The 17532-nt window shown below is 46.8% G+C and overlaps 1 protein-coding gene across 3 annotated transcripts in view; it reads right to left on the bottom strand.

The window, feature by feature from the left end:
• The window catches only part of RYK (receptor like tyrosine kinase), a 532318-nt gene that overhangs the window by 265006 nt on the left and 249780 nt on the right, over window positions 1-17532 (bottom strand). For all 3 annotated transcript variants that reach the window (XM_029615270.1, XM_029615268.1, XM_029615269.1), the window contains one exon: window positions 4611-4697. In XM_029615270.1, the coding sequence (XP_029471130.1) occupies window positions 4611-4697 (87 nt within the window). The remainder of the gene's footprint in view (window positions 1-4610; window positions 4698-17532) is intronic.

The following is a 17532-nucleotide window of genomic DNA, read 5'->3' on the forward strand; positions in this document are numbered from 1 at the left end:
CTTATGTCTGCAGATCTGCCACGTGGGCTCCCCATCCGAGGTTGGAAGCATCGGTGGTGAGAGTTATTTGAGGGTCTGGAGCCTGAAAGGGCAAGCCTTGGAGGAGATTGATCCGATTTGTCCATCAGGCAAGAGATTGACGGAGTGAGTCGGTTATGTGGACAATGGTCGACAGGGAATGTTTTGAGTCCTTTGTGACCTTAGAGTCCACTGCATGACTCTCATGGCCAAGCGGGCCATTGGTGTGACCTGAACTGAGGACGCCATGTGTCCCAGGAGGATGAGAAAGTGGCATGCAGTCATGGAGTGCTGAGACTGCAGCTGGCGTGCGAGAGACACGAGAGTGAGAGCTCGTTGTTGAGGGAGAAAGGACTTTGCCTGCAAGGTGTCCAAGTCTGTCCCAATGAACGATAAGGTTTGAGATGGGACTAAGTAGGATTTGTCATAGTTGACAAGAAATCCTAGTGAAATTAGAGTGTGCAAGGTAGGGTGCAGGGATGACAGGGCAGCTTGCTGAGTGGGGGCCCTGATTAACCAATCATCTAGATAAGGGTAGATGTGAACACCTTGGGTTCTGAGGAAGGCTGCAACCACTACGAGACATTTTGTGAAGACTCGTGGTGCAGACGCGAGGCCGAAGGGACGCACTCGGTACTGGTAGTGCTTGGGGCCTACTAGGAACCTCAGGTATTTGCGATGAGATGGGGTTATCGCAATATGAGTGTATGCGCCCTGGAGGTCAAGAGAGCAGCGCCAGTCTCCTCTTTGCAGAAGAGGAAGAAGCGAGCCCAAGGTTACCATCTTGAACTTCTCTCGCTGGAGGTACTTTTTGAGGGCACGTAGGTCCAGAATTGGATGGATGCCTCCCAATTTTTTGGGGATTAGAAAGTACCAGGAATAAAACCCTATTCCGTGCTGAGAGCAGGGTACTGGTTCTATTGCCTTGGACTGAAGGAGGAGGGAGATCTCCTGTTCCAGAAGGATGGAGTGATCAGAAGTTCTCCACGTCGGTAGAGGTGGGGAGTCCGGTGGAATAGAGAGGAAGTTCAGAAGATAACCCTGAGTGATGACTGCCAAGACCCACTGGTCTGAGGTGATTGAGTGCCACCTGTTGTTGAAATGGCACAATCGACCTCCCACAGGTATGTGAGGCAATGGAAGCTGGCTGCTGCTCTCTATGCAGAAGTCAAAAACCGGAAGCAGGACCTGGTTGAGGAGCTGCTTGCGGTTTTTGTTTTTGTATCTGACAAGGCTTTTTGAAACGGTCTCGTAGAACGAGTTCTAGCTGGTGGTGGATAGGATTTCTTCGGGCAGAAGAATGACTTCTTAGAGTCCTTGCGGAAGGACTGTTTTGAGGAGTACTCAGAAAGCATCAAAGAGAGCTGTCTTAGGGTCTCATGATGGTCCTTGAGTTCCGCCACGTCCGTTGAATCTGTTCGCCAAACATAATATCTCCTACACAGGGCAGGTCGGATAACCTGTCTTGTACCTCAGGGCGAAGGTCGGAAGACTTGAGCCAGGCCCATCTTCTTGCCGAAATAGCAGCAGCAGATACCCTAGTAGCAGTGTCAAAGATATCATAAGATGATCTGATCTCATGCTTGCCTGCCTCAAAACCCTTGTTTACTAGGGTTTGGAGCTGATCTTGAAATTGCTGAGGCAGGGAGTCTGTCAAGTCTTGCATCTCCTTAAATATGACCCTATTATATTGGGTCATAAAGAGCTGATAAGCGGCAATTCGAGAGATGAGCATTGATCCCTGGAAGACACGGTGACCAAAGGCATCTAGAAACTTCTGTTCCTTGCCAGGGGGAAAAGTATGAGGTTTACCACATGAGAACATAAAGGGCCTCATTCACAACTATCACAAAAGACTGCAAGCCATCATTAATGCAAAAGGGGGCAATACACAATATTAAGAACTAATGGTATACAAACGTTTGAACAGGACCATTTTATTATTTCCTTTATTGCTATGGTTTGTTAAAAGATTATACTTTCTATGATGCCTAATAGTTTAATTTGAAACACATTAAAAATAACAGACATGTTTTGTCCGATCACATGTTTTCTTAAAATGCTACACATCTTATAAATTCTGCCAGGGGAATGTAAACTTATGAGCACAACTGTTTATATATACCCAGGAGAGAGAGGAGAATTTTCAGACTGCTGTAATACTGGCTCACGTAAAACCTCTCCTAACACACGCTCAGCCACCTCGCAAGGGCATGCAATGACACTAGGGATAAATTGTGCGTCCCTAGCACGTCCATGACATCGGGCACCCAAGAGAAGTGGCTGTGCACTGGTTAGGAAAACTGACACAATTAATGGGCATCCGTTTCCCTAACCTGACCACCAGCAAGATTTTTTTTTTATGCTGCTTCCTGTGGTTCCTTCTAGTTAGTATCGAGAGCATACTAAGTAGGAGGAACCAAAGAAAAGCAGTATTTTGGTTTTTTTGTGGCTTTGTGTGTGTGTGTGGGGGGGGGAGGGTTCAGGTAGCTTGGAGTGTGTAAAGACTTAATGCAAGCCCTGGGGCTGGCGTTAAGTTTTCCATGTTAAAACATGCGCATCAGGTGTACTGTGATTTTTTGCATCAGGGTACTAGCTAATAGCGCTCATCACATGTAAATTATGTGTCTGCTGTTTTGAAATATTTTATTGGTGTTTGTAAAATTAAAATGTTTACATATTTTAATTATTTAATTTTTTCTGTTCAGCTGTTTTTATTTGTATGGTTCCACCATTATTGATGTTTTGTATTTCTACATTTTGTTTTGATTTTTTTTATAAGGAATGGTCATGTTTATTTTTTTTTCATTGATGCACTGCATACAGAGAGTCTGGCCTGCTGTGGTTTCCAGTACATTTTTATCTAAACAGTTCTATTTATAATCTCTTTATTCTGTATTTGGTGAGAATATCTGTGTTCTGCTAGTGTGTGAGAGATGAGGTATTCTGCTAGCATAGGGGTTTGCAACCTTTCAAAGAAGAGCCATTTTAAAATTTTATCTTTGACCAAAATATTGAGATCTACATCACGTACTTGAATATTAATACATCCCCCCCCCCCCCAACAACAAATACATGCATAGATACTGGGAGTAATTTTCTAAGTCATTTATGAGCTTTAGATACTGATTTATGTGTTTAAATGGATCGTTAGAAAATGTACAGGTCTATGTGTGCAAAAACTATGCATGTAACTCAATTTCATACATACTTTTGTGCATACAATTAAAAAAAAAGGCATCTTAATGGCAGAGTTTGGACTTAAACACATTTTCAATTCTAAAAAGTATATTCCTAAACCTATATGTACAAGTTGCGCCATGTCAGGCCTACACACAAAGCTATACCCACATATACATATACACCCTATATCCCCAAACACATATCCTCCTAATGATTCCCATAAGCAACCCATTTGCTCTCACCCTACACACACCCCTACAATCTAAGGTCCCTCCAAAACACATCCCTACCACAAACCCACATATATCTTCCTTCGATAGCATTCCTAGAGTCATGCTACTTGTTTTACGAACTGAAGATTCTTTTCCGAAAAAAAAATGTTGTCACCCTTATGTGGGGTTTGATAACCAATATATTCAGAGGCCAATTTGTGTAGCAGTCTGTCAAAATTATTTAGGAAATTTAAAATGCTGGAGAATAATTATATGAATAAAATACGTTTTCAGCCTATGGCACAGTAAATGAGCAGTCAAGGCTTTCTTTCAGTGTTTAAATTCACAGTGCACATGAAACACAGCTTAACTGCTTACCTTCAGCAGTATTCAGTTACCTTCAACATTCACAAACAGGATTCACCATTAGGACAGCAATATGGTTGAGCTGCCCTTCTCCTGGAGACCTGAGCCTGGCTTGACTACTCCCCTCCTGGGTCCCAGCTCATTCTTACTCTGAGCGATCATGTCCCCAGAGCTCTCTGTCTCTCTGGCTGTTAAGGTGGACCAGGCTAGATGGCTGGTTCCAAACCTGTTAAGGAAAGGTTTTAGGGCCACTCCTTCACATCACCTTTGTCTGCTTTTGACAAATGTCTCAGTTCTTCTACTTAACCCTCTACATCTTGCCATACATTTTGCTCCCTCTTTCCAGCCCTCTCCTCTGCAGTCTTTTCCCTTCATGCCTCCCTTCGCAGACTTAAACTTCCATAGCACCCTCTAGGTCTTTTTCCCTGTATTTCTCTCATTTAAATAAACTGTTTTCCTGAAGAATACCTCGAAGAAAAGAAAGTTTGTAGCATTGTTGCAAGAAAACCAGGTACTGCATCACAAAAATGGTTTGCCTTATTTTTTGGGATGTGATACTAAGAAATGCACTTACTGTCTAAAGACAAATGAATACTTGTTCTGTTTTTTGTTTTTTTTGGTCAGGTCTTTGACCTGGTGAGAAAATAATCATTCCATAGGTATCCACAGAATGTTACCTGCATAATCTTTACTCTGTAATTAATGTGAGCTTTTTCTCCATGACAACTCCACCTTTTACCTGTATGCAGAAATCTTTCTTGCAGAAAACAGTGCTAGTAAAGAACATTCCAATTTAAGTAATAAAAGAGCAACACCAGCTCTGATTCTTACCTTTCACAGTTTTCACAAAGACCTGTTTCTCTTTGTTGGGATCTTTCTCATCTATTAGAATCCCATGGAAAATCCGTCCAAAAGTACCTAAATTAAAAAACAAAACTGTACATTTCAACTAATGTTCTATGAGAACCATATTTATAACTTAAAACAATATTATAGATGTCTCAAGAATCTCTGCAACTGAACTACTTGAGAAAATGCTATTTCTCTTGGTCTGGGAATCACATTCAGCTGATGAGACTTAGACAAGGGTTAGAAGGCAGTTCATCTGTCAAAGTTTTAGTCTGAGAAGTTTATATCTGTAGTTTGGTATTTCCTGCTCTAGAAGACATGTATGCATTAGGACTTTGGATCAGATAATACTATTCTTCAGTCAGAACGCAAGCTGTACAAATTGGACTTCCCAGGGGACCATGCAAGAGAAGTGTATGCCATTTTGCATCTTGATCTCTCCCAATTTTCAGCTACCCCAAAATGAACACAAACACAAATCCAGAACTACATATTTCATACTAGATACCTTGAGGCCATATAAATGAGGAGGTTTATGTGATGTCAAAAAAGAATATGCAAAAAAACATTTTCAGGAGATAGGGTTAACTCAATTTAAAACAGCATTTCAGATTAGATTATCTATACCAGTGTTTCCCAACCCTCTCCTGAAGGCACACCTAAACAGATTTTCAGAATATCTGTAATGAATATGCATGAGAGAAATTTGTATACACTGGATCTCCACTACATTTTTATAAGCATATTCATTGCGGCAATTCTGCCTCCCGGAGGGAGTGGGAATACACTGAAATACACTATCTCATGACAACTGATGAACACATAGCACTTTTCGGAAAAGTACAGATATTAACGTTTCAGCCATTGTTACATTTAAAAGTAGTTTATATACACTCACGCTGCTGCCAGACCACTTGTAAAAAGAACCAAATTGAACCAAGAAGAATTTCTGGCCCATTTCCTAAAGTATATTACTTATTAGATGGTATAGAATTTTAAATAAAGCACTATTCATATAAAAAACAATTTTCAAAGCCATTATGACAGCTGAAAAAGTGCTTTACTCACAGGAATTGACTTTTTGAAAACTGTCCACCTTATATGTGGTCAAAAATATGCACATAGAGAAACTGTGCGCATAATTTTGTATCTGGATTTGAAGAAGGCTTGCATTTGGGACCGAAAAAAATGCATGTATTTTGCAATTTTCAGACGTATGCACCTTGTTTCATTCAAAAAAAATGTATTTGAACAAAAAGGAGATGCATGTATAAGCAGGTACTTTTCCCATAGGTAATTTTCAAAGTATGGGTATACTTCTCTGAAAATTAGTGAAAATTCTGCAGGTAACAAATACCCATGGCTTTTGCAGATGTGAAAGCAGTTTTAAAATTGCCCTCATATAACAAAAACAAGCAACGGTCACAGTCAACTGGGTTGAAACATCACTTATTAATGTTAAACTTCTTAAAAAAAAAACCAAAAAACATTTTTTTCATATTCTTTGTGACCAGCTTCCAAAATCCCTGCTAAATCCCATCAGAATAACATAATGCAGTTACTGTACCACTGCTATTTGAGAAGTCAGATTCCACTCATGATCTAAAAAACTAATTTTGAAAATAACTTTTTGGTACGCTGTATTGAAATGCAACTTTACTGGTCTGACAATGTTCTTACCATTTAGAAAGTATGTTCATGTTATGGTTTTACAAATAAAGCAGAGTTGCTTACCTGTAACAGGTGTTCTCCTAGGACAGTAGGATGTTAGTCCTCACACATGGGGTGACATCATTGGATGGAGCCCGGCACAGAAAACTTATGTCAATTTCTGGAACTCTGACTGTGCATACTGAGCATGCCCATTATCACGTGTCCACACGGGGTCCCTCTTCAGCCTTGTAACATAGAATTACGATAAAAATTAAAAGAAAAAAATAGGAGAAACCCAACTCTGTGGGATGGCAGGCGGGTTTTGTGAATACTAATATCCTGCTGTCCTAGGAAAACACCTGTTACAGGTAAGCAACTCTTTCTCCTTGGACAAGCAGGACGGTAGTCCTCACACATGGGTGAATCCCTAGCTACAGGCTGTGCCCCAAAACAAAAGGAAACCAACCAGCACCAACCAGGTGCCAACAGGCACAATAACCACAGTGCTGTTGGTAACAGAGGGGGAGACAGCCTGAACCCAAACAATGGGCCCTAGGCAGGGAGAGTTGGGTTCTACATCTCAAAGATTCCAAAGGACAGACTGGCCGAACCTACTATCATGTCAGCCATCCCTATCCAGACAGTAGTGAGATGAGAATGTGTGGAGAGAACTCCATGTCACAGCCTTGCAGACCTCCTTCATGGGAACTGCTCACAAGTGGGCCACCGACATTGCAATGGCTCTGACAGAATGAACCTTGACTTGACCTCCAAGATGCAGTCCTGCCTGGACATAACAGAAGGAGTTGCAGTCTGCTAGCCAACTGGATGGTGTCTGTTTGGCAACTCCCAACCTATTCCTGTCAAAAGAAATAAAAGTTGGATGGACTGTCTATGGGCTTCTGTTTGCGCCAGACAGAAGGCTAAGGCTCTCTTGCAATCCAAAATGTACAGGGCTCGTTCGCCTTGATGTGAATGGGGCCTGGGAAAGAATGTTGGCAGGACGATTGACTGGTTAAGATGGAAATCTGTCACCACCTTAGGCAGGAACTTAGGGTGTGTATGTACACAAAACCATCCTCTCATGATAAAATTTGGTATAAGGTGGATAAGTCACTAAGGCCTGGAGCTTGCTGACCCCGTACGCTGAAGTGACCACCACCAAAAATATGACCTTCCAGGTCAGATACTACAGGTCACAGGGGTGCAGCGATTCAAAAGGAGCTTTCATCAGCTAAGCTAGCACCACGCTGAGGTCCCAGGACACAGCAGGAGGCCTTAGGGAAGGCTTCAATTGAAGCAGGTCCCGCATGAATCATACAACTGTCGGCTGTACAGAGTTGGGTGCACCATTTACACCTAGGTGGTATGCAACTATTGCACCGAGATGAACTCTAACGGAGTTGGTCTTCAATCCGGCCTCAGACAGGTGTAGGAGGTAGTCAACCAGTTTTTATTTAGGGTGGGGGAACAGATCTAAGGCCTTCTGCTCACACCACACAGAAAGCCTTCTCTACTTCAGTCCATAGAAGTTTCTAGTGGAAGGCTTTCTGGAAGCCACCAGGACCCAAGACACATCATCAGAAAGATCGAGGAGCTGCAGAATTAACCTCTCAACATCCAGGCTGTGATGCCGCAGCCTGCCCAAATCTTGCGTGATGAGATCTGGAGAAGTCCCCAGACTGACCAGTCCCTGGATGGACAATTCCCGAAGGAGTGGAAACCAGATCTGTCTCGGCCAACGAGGGGCTATGAGAATCATAGTCACTTGGTCCTTGCGAAGCTTCAAGGGAGTCTGTCACCAGAGGAATGGGAGGACATGTGTACAGAAGACCTCTGCCCCAATGGTGGGCAAAGGCATCCGAGGCTGGTTTGTCATCTGACCTGTACAGGGAACATAATGTAGAAATTACTTACCTGATAATTTCATTTTCCTTAGTGTAGACAGATGGACTCAGAACCAATGGGTATAGTGTGCTCCTGATAGCAGTTGGAGATGGAGTCAGATTTCAATCTGACGTCAGCACTACATATACCCATGCATGAGGCTTTGCTCTCCAGTTTTCTCCTCAAAAACAATTATGGATATATGTGCTTGGATAATTTTTTTTTTTTTTATTAACTTGATCAACTTGAGTAACTTGATTAACTTGGATTGATTGACGTGGTTTCTAGCTGGAGACTGCCAGTGTCTGAACTAGAGATAAGGGTTGGCTTGCCTGTGCTTGTGTTGCACTCAGGGGGAGGCTCCCCCGAGGATTCTTGATTGCGAGGCAGCCATGCGTGGGGTGCTGAGTCCATCTGTCTACACTAAGGAAAATGAAATTATCAGGTAAATAATTTCTAAATTTCCTAGCATGTAGCAGATGGACTCAGGACCAATGGGATGTACAAAAGCTATTCCTGAAATGGGTGGGAGGCTGCCCGTGGCCCATTTAGTACTGCGTCCTCCTTGGCCTGAACATCCAGGCGATAGAATCTCGAGAAGGTGTGAATGGAGGACCACATTGCTGCCCGACAGATCTCTGGGGGTGACAGCATCTTGGTTTCTGCCCAGGACACTGCCTGGGCACCTTGTGGAATGGGCCTAGACTTGTAGAGGTGGAGGCTTGCCTGCCTCTACGTAGGCTGCCTTGATTACTTCTTTGATCCAGCGGGCTATGGTTGCCCGCAAGCCCGCTTCTCCTTGCTTCTTCCCACTGTGAAAAACGAACAGATGGTCCATCTTTCGTACAGATTCCGATCTTTCCAGGTATCGGTCTAGGAGTCTGCCAACATTCAGTCTTTATGCTCGTCTGGAGATGGCAGCGAGATGGTTTGGTTTAGATGGAAGTGAGAAACCACCTTTGGCAGGAAGGAGGGTATCGTGCGCAGCTGTATGGATCCCAGCGTGAATATGAGGAATGGCTCCCGGCATGATAGTGCTTGAAGTTCGGAGATTCGACGGGCTGAGCAGATTGCCACGAGGAAGGTCAGGAGCCGTAGGGACAGACCGCGAGTTGGTCTGAACAAAGCTCCCACTAGGAAGTCTAAAACTAGATTGAGATTCCATAGGGGTATCAGCCATGTTAGGGGTGGCCAAATGTGCTTGACCCCTTTTAAGAAGCGGGAGACGTCTGGGTGGGACGCTAGGCTGGTGCCATCCACCCTGGGTCTGAAGCTGGCCAGAGCGGCCAGTTGTACCTTGATGGAGTTGAGGGACAGCCCTTTGTTCACGCCGTCCTGCAAAAATTCCAGGATTATGGGGATTTTGACTGTCCATGTAAGGATGTCGCGGTCCTCACACCAGGCTTAGAAATTCTCCATATTCATATATATGTTAGGGAGGTGGAGAACTTGCGCGCTCGGAGCAGTGTGTCAATCACTCGTCCTGAGTATCCATTCTTTTTCAGGCGAGACCTCTCAACGGCCAAACCATAAGCGAAAATCTCGTTGGGTCTTCGTGGAGGATCGGTCCTTGCTGGAGTAGATCCCTGTGTGGAGGTAGGCATAGAGGGTTTCCTGCCAGAGGTTTTCGCATGTCCGTGTACCATGGTTGTCTTGGCCAGTCCGGGGCCACTAGAAGTACCAGCCCTCTGTGGTGTTCTATCTTGCGGATGATTCCGCCCAGTAGTGGCCATGGAGGGAAGGCTAACAGTAGGTCCTCCTGTAGCCAGGTCTGGATGAGGGCGTCGATTCCCTGGGACAGCTGTTCCAGTCTTCAGCTGAAGAACTTGGGAACCCGGATGTTTGACCCGGTTGCCAGAAGATCCATGGCTGGGGTTCCCTAGTGGTTTACTATCTGTGGAAGGCTGCTGTAGACAGTGTCCATTCCCCTGGATCCAGACTCTCTCTGCTGAGGTAGTCTGCAGTGACGTTGTCTTTTCCCGCGATGTGGGTGGCTGATATCCCCTGTAGGTTTGATTCTGCCCACGTTATTAGGGGTTCTATTTCCAGGGACACCTGCTGGCTTCTGGTTCCCCCCTGGCGGTTGATGTAGGCCACTGTTGTGGTGTTGTCCGACATGACTGACTGATTTGCCCCAGAGTCTGTGGCTGAACCATAGGCAGGCTAGTCTGACTGCTCGGGCTTCCAGTCTGTTTATGTTCCATGCCGACTCTTCTTTGTCCCATTTCCCTTGAGCCGTTAGCTCCTAGTAGTGGGCTCCCCATCCCTGCAGGCTTGCATCCGTGGTGAGCAAGGTCCATTCCGGTGGGGATAGGCTTGTTCCCTTGCTCAGATGGTCTTCTTGTAGCCACCATTGTAGTAGGTTCCGAACCTTCGCAGGTAGCCAGAGGGGGGCAAAGTAGTTCTGAGACATCGGGTTCCACCATGACAGTAGGGAATGTTGTAGTGGTTGCTCGTGGGCTCTTACCCACGGGACGACTTCTATGGTTGATGCCATGAGTCCGAGGATAGTCCCATGCCGTGGGGAGAGTGCAGTTCAACAATGCTCGTAGTTGTTCCATCTCCTTCTCCTTGTAGGGGGGAAGGGTGACTTTGTTCCATTTGGTATCGAACCGGACTCCCAAGTACTCTAGGGATTGGGAGAGCTGCAGGTGGCTCTTGGGTATGTTGACGACCCACCCGAGATTCTGCAGTAGTTCCATGACTGTGGTGGTTGCTTCATGTCTTTCCTCTGGCGATTTCGCTCTGATCAGTTAATCGTCCAGGTATGGGTGCACGAGGATCCCTTCTTCCTCAGTGTCGCCACTACTACCACCATGATCTTGGTGAACGTTCGGGGAGCCGTAGCTAGCCCAAACGGTAGGGCCTGGAACTGGTAGTGATGGCCCAATATCGCGAAGCATAGGAAACGCTGATGGAGGCAATGAATCGGTATGTGGAGATAGGCTTCTGACAGATCCAGGGAAGTCAGGAATTCTCCCAGTTGTACCGCCTTTATGACTGAACGCAGGTTTCCATGCGGAAGCGGGGTACCTTCAGGTAGCGATTGACTGTCGAGGTCCAGTATGGGCCAGAATGTTCCCCCTTTCTTGGGCACGATGAAGTAGATGGAATAGTGCCCAGAATTTTATTGGTGTGTGGGCACCGGTGTTACTGCCTTTAGGGCAAGTAGTTTTGATAGTGTGGTATCCACTGCCTTCCTCTTGGAGGGGTTGTGGCATGGAGAAATCACAAACTTGTCCGGGGGGGTGTACTGTGGAAGTCCAGGTAGCATCCCTCTCGGATGATGGATAGGACCCATCTTTGGTAGAATAGGGCAAGCCTGCCCCTATGATCTCTTCCTGTAGATGGGTCTGCTGATTCTCATTGCGTGTTGTGGCTGGGGCCTGGTCCCAAGCCGGCTCCTCTTTTGTTGTGTCTGTTCCGAAAGGACTGCCCCTTGTCAGCGGGGGGGCTTGGTAAGTATTTTTGTATGGTCTATAATGCTGGGATCCTCTGCCATTGGGTGCCCGGGGAGAGGGACGTTGGTTCCTCTTGTTTCTGTCCTCCGGAAGATGGGGTACTGGGGACTCGCCTCATTTGTCCAGGTCGCTTCCGAATAGGAGTGTTCCTCTAAAGGGCATTCTCGTGAGCCTCGTCTTAGAGGTCGCGTCGGCTGACCAGCTTCAGAGCCAGAGCTATCTTCTGGCAGCCACTATGGACTAGAGGCTCCTGGCTGAGGTGCATACCAGGTCTGAGGTCGCATCCATGAGGAATGATATTGCTGGGTCTAATGCCTCGATTGGCGTAGTTGAGTCCCTGGCCATAGCCAAGCAGGCATGTGATACCACGGCACAGCAAGCAGCGATCTATAAGGTCATAGCTGATACATCGTAAGACTGCTTGAGGTTGGATTCCTGCCATCTGTCATTGGCATCCTTGAGTGAAACTCCTCCCTCGACTGGTATGGTAGTGCGCTTTGTGGTGGCGCAGACCAGGGTGTCGACCTTGGGAAACCTCAGGAGTTCCTTCGTCGCGGGGTCTAAGGGGTAGAGAGCTTCTAGGGCTTGACCTCCCTTAAAGGTGGCCTCTGCAGCAACCCATTCCAGGTCGATCAGTTGTTGTACGGCCTGTAGCGCAGGGAAATGGCGTGAGGTCTGGCGGAGCCCAGCCAGGAAGGGGCTCACCTTGGACTCTGCTGTGTTGCATGTGTCCAGGATGGCCAATGCCTTCAGACTCGTGGCTACAAGATCTGATAATTCGTCTTTTGGGAAGAAGCACATCATGGTGCGATATGGTTCCGTTCCTGGAGGGAGTTCCCCCTCTTCCAGGGGTTCTGATTCCTCTTCCGAATCATCTGTGTCCCCTAAGGGGAGGTATTTGTCCAGCGGAGGCTCATCTGGTGGAGGCCAGGAGGGGCCTGGGAGGTTCTGGACCACTGGCGGAGGTTGTGGTTGTGCCACTGGTGGCCCTGTCTGTGCATGGATATAGGATTGCAGCTCAGCGAAGAATCCCGCCCAGGTGAAGTTGCCTGGGACCGCATTGGGTCTGACGGTGCTCCCTGAGGGCCCCCACTGTGGAGGGGCCGAATCGGGACTAGAGAGGTCCAGGATAGCCTCACTGGTGGATCCGGAGTCCTCTACAGGCTGAGGGGGACCTTATCTCGGCTCCCCCCCAGGCTTCTTCGCATAGCAGGCACAGGGCGGAGGTCACCTCGGGCTGTGCTGCTCTCAGGTGGCATGCCGGGCAGAGGACTGGACCTTTAGCTGTCTTGGACGGCGGTGCCATGATTTGCACGTGTATCCTGTACGGGTGCGCGTGCCGGGAAGCCTGGTTATGCGTTCCGGGTGCGCCTACGTTGTGCGCATAGGAACGGAAGATGCGATCGTGGCTGTGCGCGTGGACCTAGTTGTGCGCTTGGCACCCCGAGCATGCCGTTGTGCGCCCAGCCCCGATGTGCGCATCACTGTGTGCACGGCATAGATGCGCGCGTCGCTATGCACACAAGTACTTTGTGTGTCCAGCTGGCCGCTGTGCGCACGGCTCAATTGTGCGGACAATGTGGCGACTGGGGGGGGAAGGTTCCGGCAACCACACGGTAAGATGGCAGCCCCCCCAGGGAGTCTCCACGTGGGAGGACCCTCTTGCCGGATTGGGGTCTAGCCTGGATGGGGCTGCTCAACCCGAATGTATAGACGCCGGAGGGACGATCTGTGCGGCTGTCCGAGCCTCGGAGACCGAAGACTTTGAGAAAGTTTTCTACCTTACCTTGTCTCGGCGCTTCCCGGTCCTCTGCCGGGCAGTCTCTGGCTGCAGGCGGGAGAGGGAATTACCTTCACCGCCACGCTTTGTTCTGAACCCACTGTCTCTCAGCCACTCCCTTTTCAGGGGGCTAGGTCCAAGCCAGGTTGGCTACCGGACCAAGGCTGCCTTCTCAGCTGCTCCCTTTCCCGGGGGCTAAATCCACGCCGGGACCGAGGCTTACTTCTGAGGGATCTCGGAAATCACCTCAGGAAATCTTGAATGGGGGAGGGACCCTTAAGTATCACCGCAGGAGAACGGGGCTCATTTTGGAGGTAAGTTTTTCTTTGTTTCTTCTTTAAATTTGGAGTTTGGTTTTCTAACGCTGTGCAAGCATGTGTGAAGTCCCGAACTGCTATGGAGATGGAAAAAACTGGAGAGCAAAGCCTCATGCACGGGTATATGTAGTGCTGACGTCAGATTGAAATCTGACTGTCTCCAACTGCTATCAGGAGCACACTATACCCATTGGTCCTGAGTCCATCTGCTACACGCTAGGAAACTAGTTATTTTCCTGGTGGGGGGGGGGGGGGGGGGGAGAGAAGGGGGATGCAAAGTAGTCCACATCCGGGTTTCTCCAGAGATAGACGATCCAGTTCACTACCTCCTGGTCCAGAGACCACTCATGGGGTCTGAAGGCATGACAGTCTGCCGCTATTATGGCCAGATACATATCCCTGAGTACCATCCTGCACAACAGGTCCCAGGACCAGATCTGAACCATTTTCCGACATGGAAGGTATGACCCAGTGCCTCCCTGCTTGACGACATACCACATCGCAACTTAGTTATCTGCTTGAATCAGGACAATTTTGTTGGACAGTCAATCTCTGAAAGCCCATAGTGTGTACTTGATCGCCCAGAGCTCCAGGAAGTTGATCTGACACCATGCTTCCTGGACAGACCATAGGCCCTAGGTGCGAAGCCCCTCTACATGAGCTCCCCACCCCCAAGGTGGACACATCCATGGTTAGGACAATTTGGGTAGGGAGATTTTGGAAAGATATTCCCTGTTCCAAATTCAAGAGAACCCGCTACCAAGACAATGAGTCCCGGAGAGACAGAGTGACTCGGATGCGAGCCCGGAGGCTCTGAGTGGTCTAGCGCCAATGCAACCTCAGGGTCCATTGGACTCTATGCATGTGTAAGCATGCCAAGGGAGTAACAGACAGTTGCGGCCATGTGGCCTAACAGCCTGAACATGTGCCAAGATGAAATTTGCTGGCTCTGCTGAATCACTGCTGCTATGGACGCCAAGGTGACCACTCTGGAACGCAGGAGGAAGGCTCTTGCCTTAGTCGTGTCTAGCAGGGCTCCTATGAACTCCAATCAAGTTGACGGTCGGAGAGGAGATTTTGGGTAGTTGATGACAAACCCTAGTGACCAACACCTGGATGGTCAAGCACAAGGACCGATCAGCCCCTATCAGAGGTGCTCTTGACCAGCCAATTGTCCAAGTTAGGTCTGCGGCCAGACATTTTGTAAAGACACGTGGAGCCAACGCTAGCCCAAACAGCAACACTTTGTACTGGAAATGCCTTTTTCCCATCACTTATCAGAGCTACTTCCTGTGACTTGGGAAGATCTCAATGTGAGTGTATGCATCCTTTAAACGGAGGAAGCACAGCCAGTCTCCTTTTTGCAGGAGGGTAATCAGGGTGCCCAGGCAAACCATCTTGACCTTTTCTTTTTTGAGAAACTTGTTCAAGGCCCTCGGGTCTAGGATGGGACGGAGTCCGCCTGTTCTCTTTGGATTCAGGAAGTACCAGGAGTAGAATCCCTGCCCTTATAAGAACATAAGAAAATGCCATACTAGGTCAGAGCAAGGGTCCATCAAGCCCAGCATCCTGTTTCCAACAGTAGCCAATCCAGGCAACAAACACCTGGCAAGTACCCAAACATTAAATAGATCTCTTCTATTCATATTCTTTTCCTGCCTCATACCAATCTTCACAACATCCTTTAAAGTCACATTTCTTTAAAAAAAAAAAAAAATCCTTAACATTTGTAAAATCTCAAAAATGTACCCTTTACTTGCTTGACTTTCTGAGTCAAGCAAGTACAGAAAGTTTATGAAAACTGAACCAATTAATGACCTGCATGCTTGTCTGGCTCAGAAATTTGCCTTGGTGGGACAGGTTCAATTGCTCTGGCTGTTAAGAGGGTGGAGAGCTCCTATAACAGTACCTCCTGATGTGCTATTGGCTCCAAAATGAGCACAATTTGGCAGGACAACCAATAGGTTCAGTTGGTACCCTTGACAGACAATGGACAGAATCCACTTGTCTGAGGTTATAATGAGCCACCTATCTGCAAAGAACCATGCTGGGCTCCATCTGATTATATCACCCATATGTGAGGACTACCATCCAGCTTGTTCTAGGAGAAAAAGGAGTTAATGTGTGAATTTAAAAAAACAGATTATCTGTACTAAAGATAAACTCTTTATACCTGTATTTAAATGAGTGAATTTTGAACTATCTACTTAAAATTGTTTTGTGGTTTTCTTACATTATTTTGTTTCAGAAGTTTTCTTCAATAAACATGCTGGAACAGTAGAAAGCCTGCCTATTTCTCTGCCAAAAGGAGATTAGAGAATTTTTGTAGCTCATCTGTAACAAACTGAATATATTATTCCATAAACCGTTGGTACACAGAGCACATAGTGTACACAGAGCGGAGCACATAGTGTTTTGGAATAGCTCATGCCAAAAAGATCCAATGCTTGCGGATCCTTTCCTCGAGGAACTAAAGAATGTACAGTCTTTTTTTTTTTTTTTATTTCAAGTTGACTCAGTTATCCCACTAAATGGTGGTATTGGGTCAGACGGAAGATCTGGAGAGTCAGTTACACCAGATTCTTGTTATGTCTGTGGACCCTTGGGCTGAAGCAAGATTGGTTCTACCTGCAGAGAAGAGCCCTGCAGGTTCTCGCTGTCAGTAGGTGGGCCCAGGCGAAGCAGAGATCAAACATGACCTTCAGCTATACCAGCCCATGTGCCCCTCGGATTGAGCCTTTGGGTACTGGGCCAGGACAACTTAGACAAGGGTCTCTGCTGATGACTAAAGATGTGGTCCGAGCCAGGTGAAGGTCATAGGCAAGTGGTAAACAGGCACATCTAGAATCCAAGCAGAGATCACAGGTAGGCAGCAGATCAGGCGTATCCAGAGTCCAAGCAGAGGTCAAACCAGATATCCATCCGAGGAGGAAGATGAGGAAGGGATAGGGCTGAGATAGGCAGGCAAGCTGGTAGCAGGCTGGACAGCAAGGATTAGAGCAGGCTAAATACAAAGACTGGGGAAGCAAAACACACTACTCACGGTAACTGCATCTGTTTATGAGGCAGTGAGGGAAAGACAGATCACCCTTTATAGGGCTAGGCACATGAGGTCATCAGGAGGCGCCAAGGAGCTTTTCTGCCACGGGCCCTTTAAATATAGTGACGTCAGGCACACACGCCCCTAAGGAAGTGTGTGGCAGATTGGGGCCAACAGCATCCTGTCACGTGGTGAGCCAGCAGCTCCTTGCCGCATCAGAGAGCACGTAGATTGCCAGCGGTGTCGGGCAGTGTCAGGAACCAGCGGGGACAGCCTAGCCAGGGAGGTGAGTGCAGTGGTCACAGGAGCAGCCCGCGGACTGCCAAATGTAATAATTCTATGTTCACAGATCTATAAGTCCACAGACTGAAATCCCATGCATGGTCTGATTCTTAGTCAGATTCTAGTAATGGAGGAGAAATAAGAGAAACTATGAAATGGTAATTGCTCCTTAGCTAGCTTGTGGAGGCACCTTAATATGGACTAGAAGTCTCTAGATTATATCCCAAAGTAGAAGCTGTCTTATTTTTAAGGCTCTATGAGACATTTTACAACAGGTTAGACAATTTGGAGCATCATATCAAGTCCTAAACAGCACATACATTTAGTATCGTAGTCATATACGAACATTTTTCTGTTGCATACAGGGCACCATTTGAACTCCATGACATTATTGTTAGTCATCAAGGGAAAAATGGAGTTGGTCAAATTAAAGAAAAATATAGTTTTCAAAGAAAAAGGATTAACTTCTTTTTTAAAAGAGAAT

The sequence above is a fragment of the Rhinatrema bivittatum genome, chromosome 9 (genome assembly GCF_901001135.1).
Source record: "Rhinatrema bivittatum chromosome 9, aRhiBiv1.1, whole genome shotgun sequence".
Classification (NCBI taxonomy): domain Eukaryota; kingdom Metazoa; phylum Chordata; class Amphibia; order Gymnophiona; family Rhinatrematidae; genus Rhinatrema; species Rhinatrema bivittatum.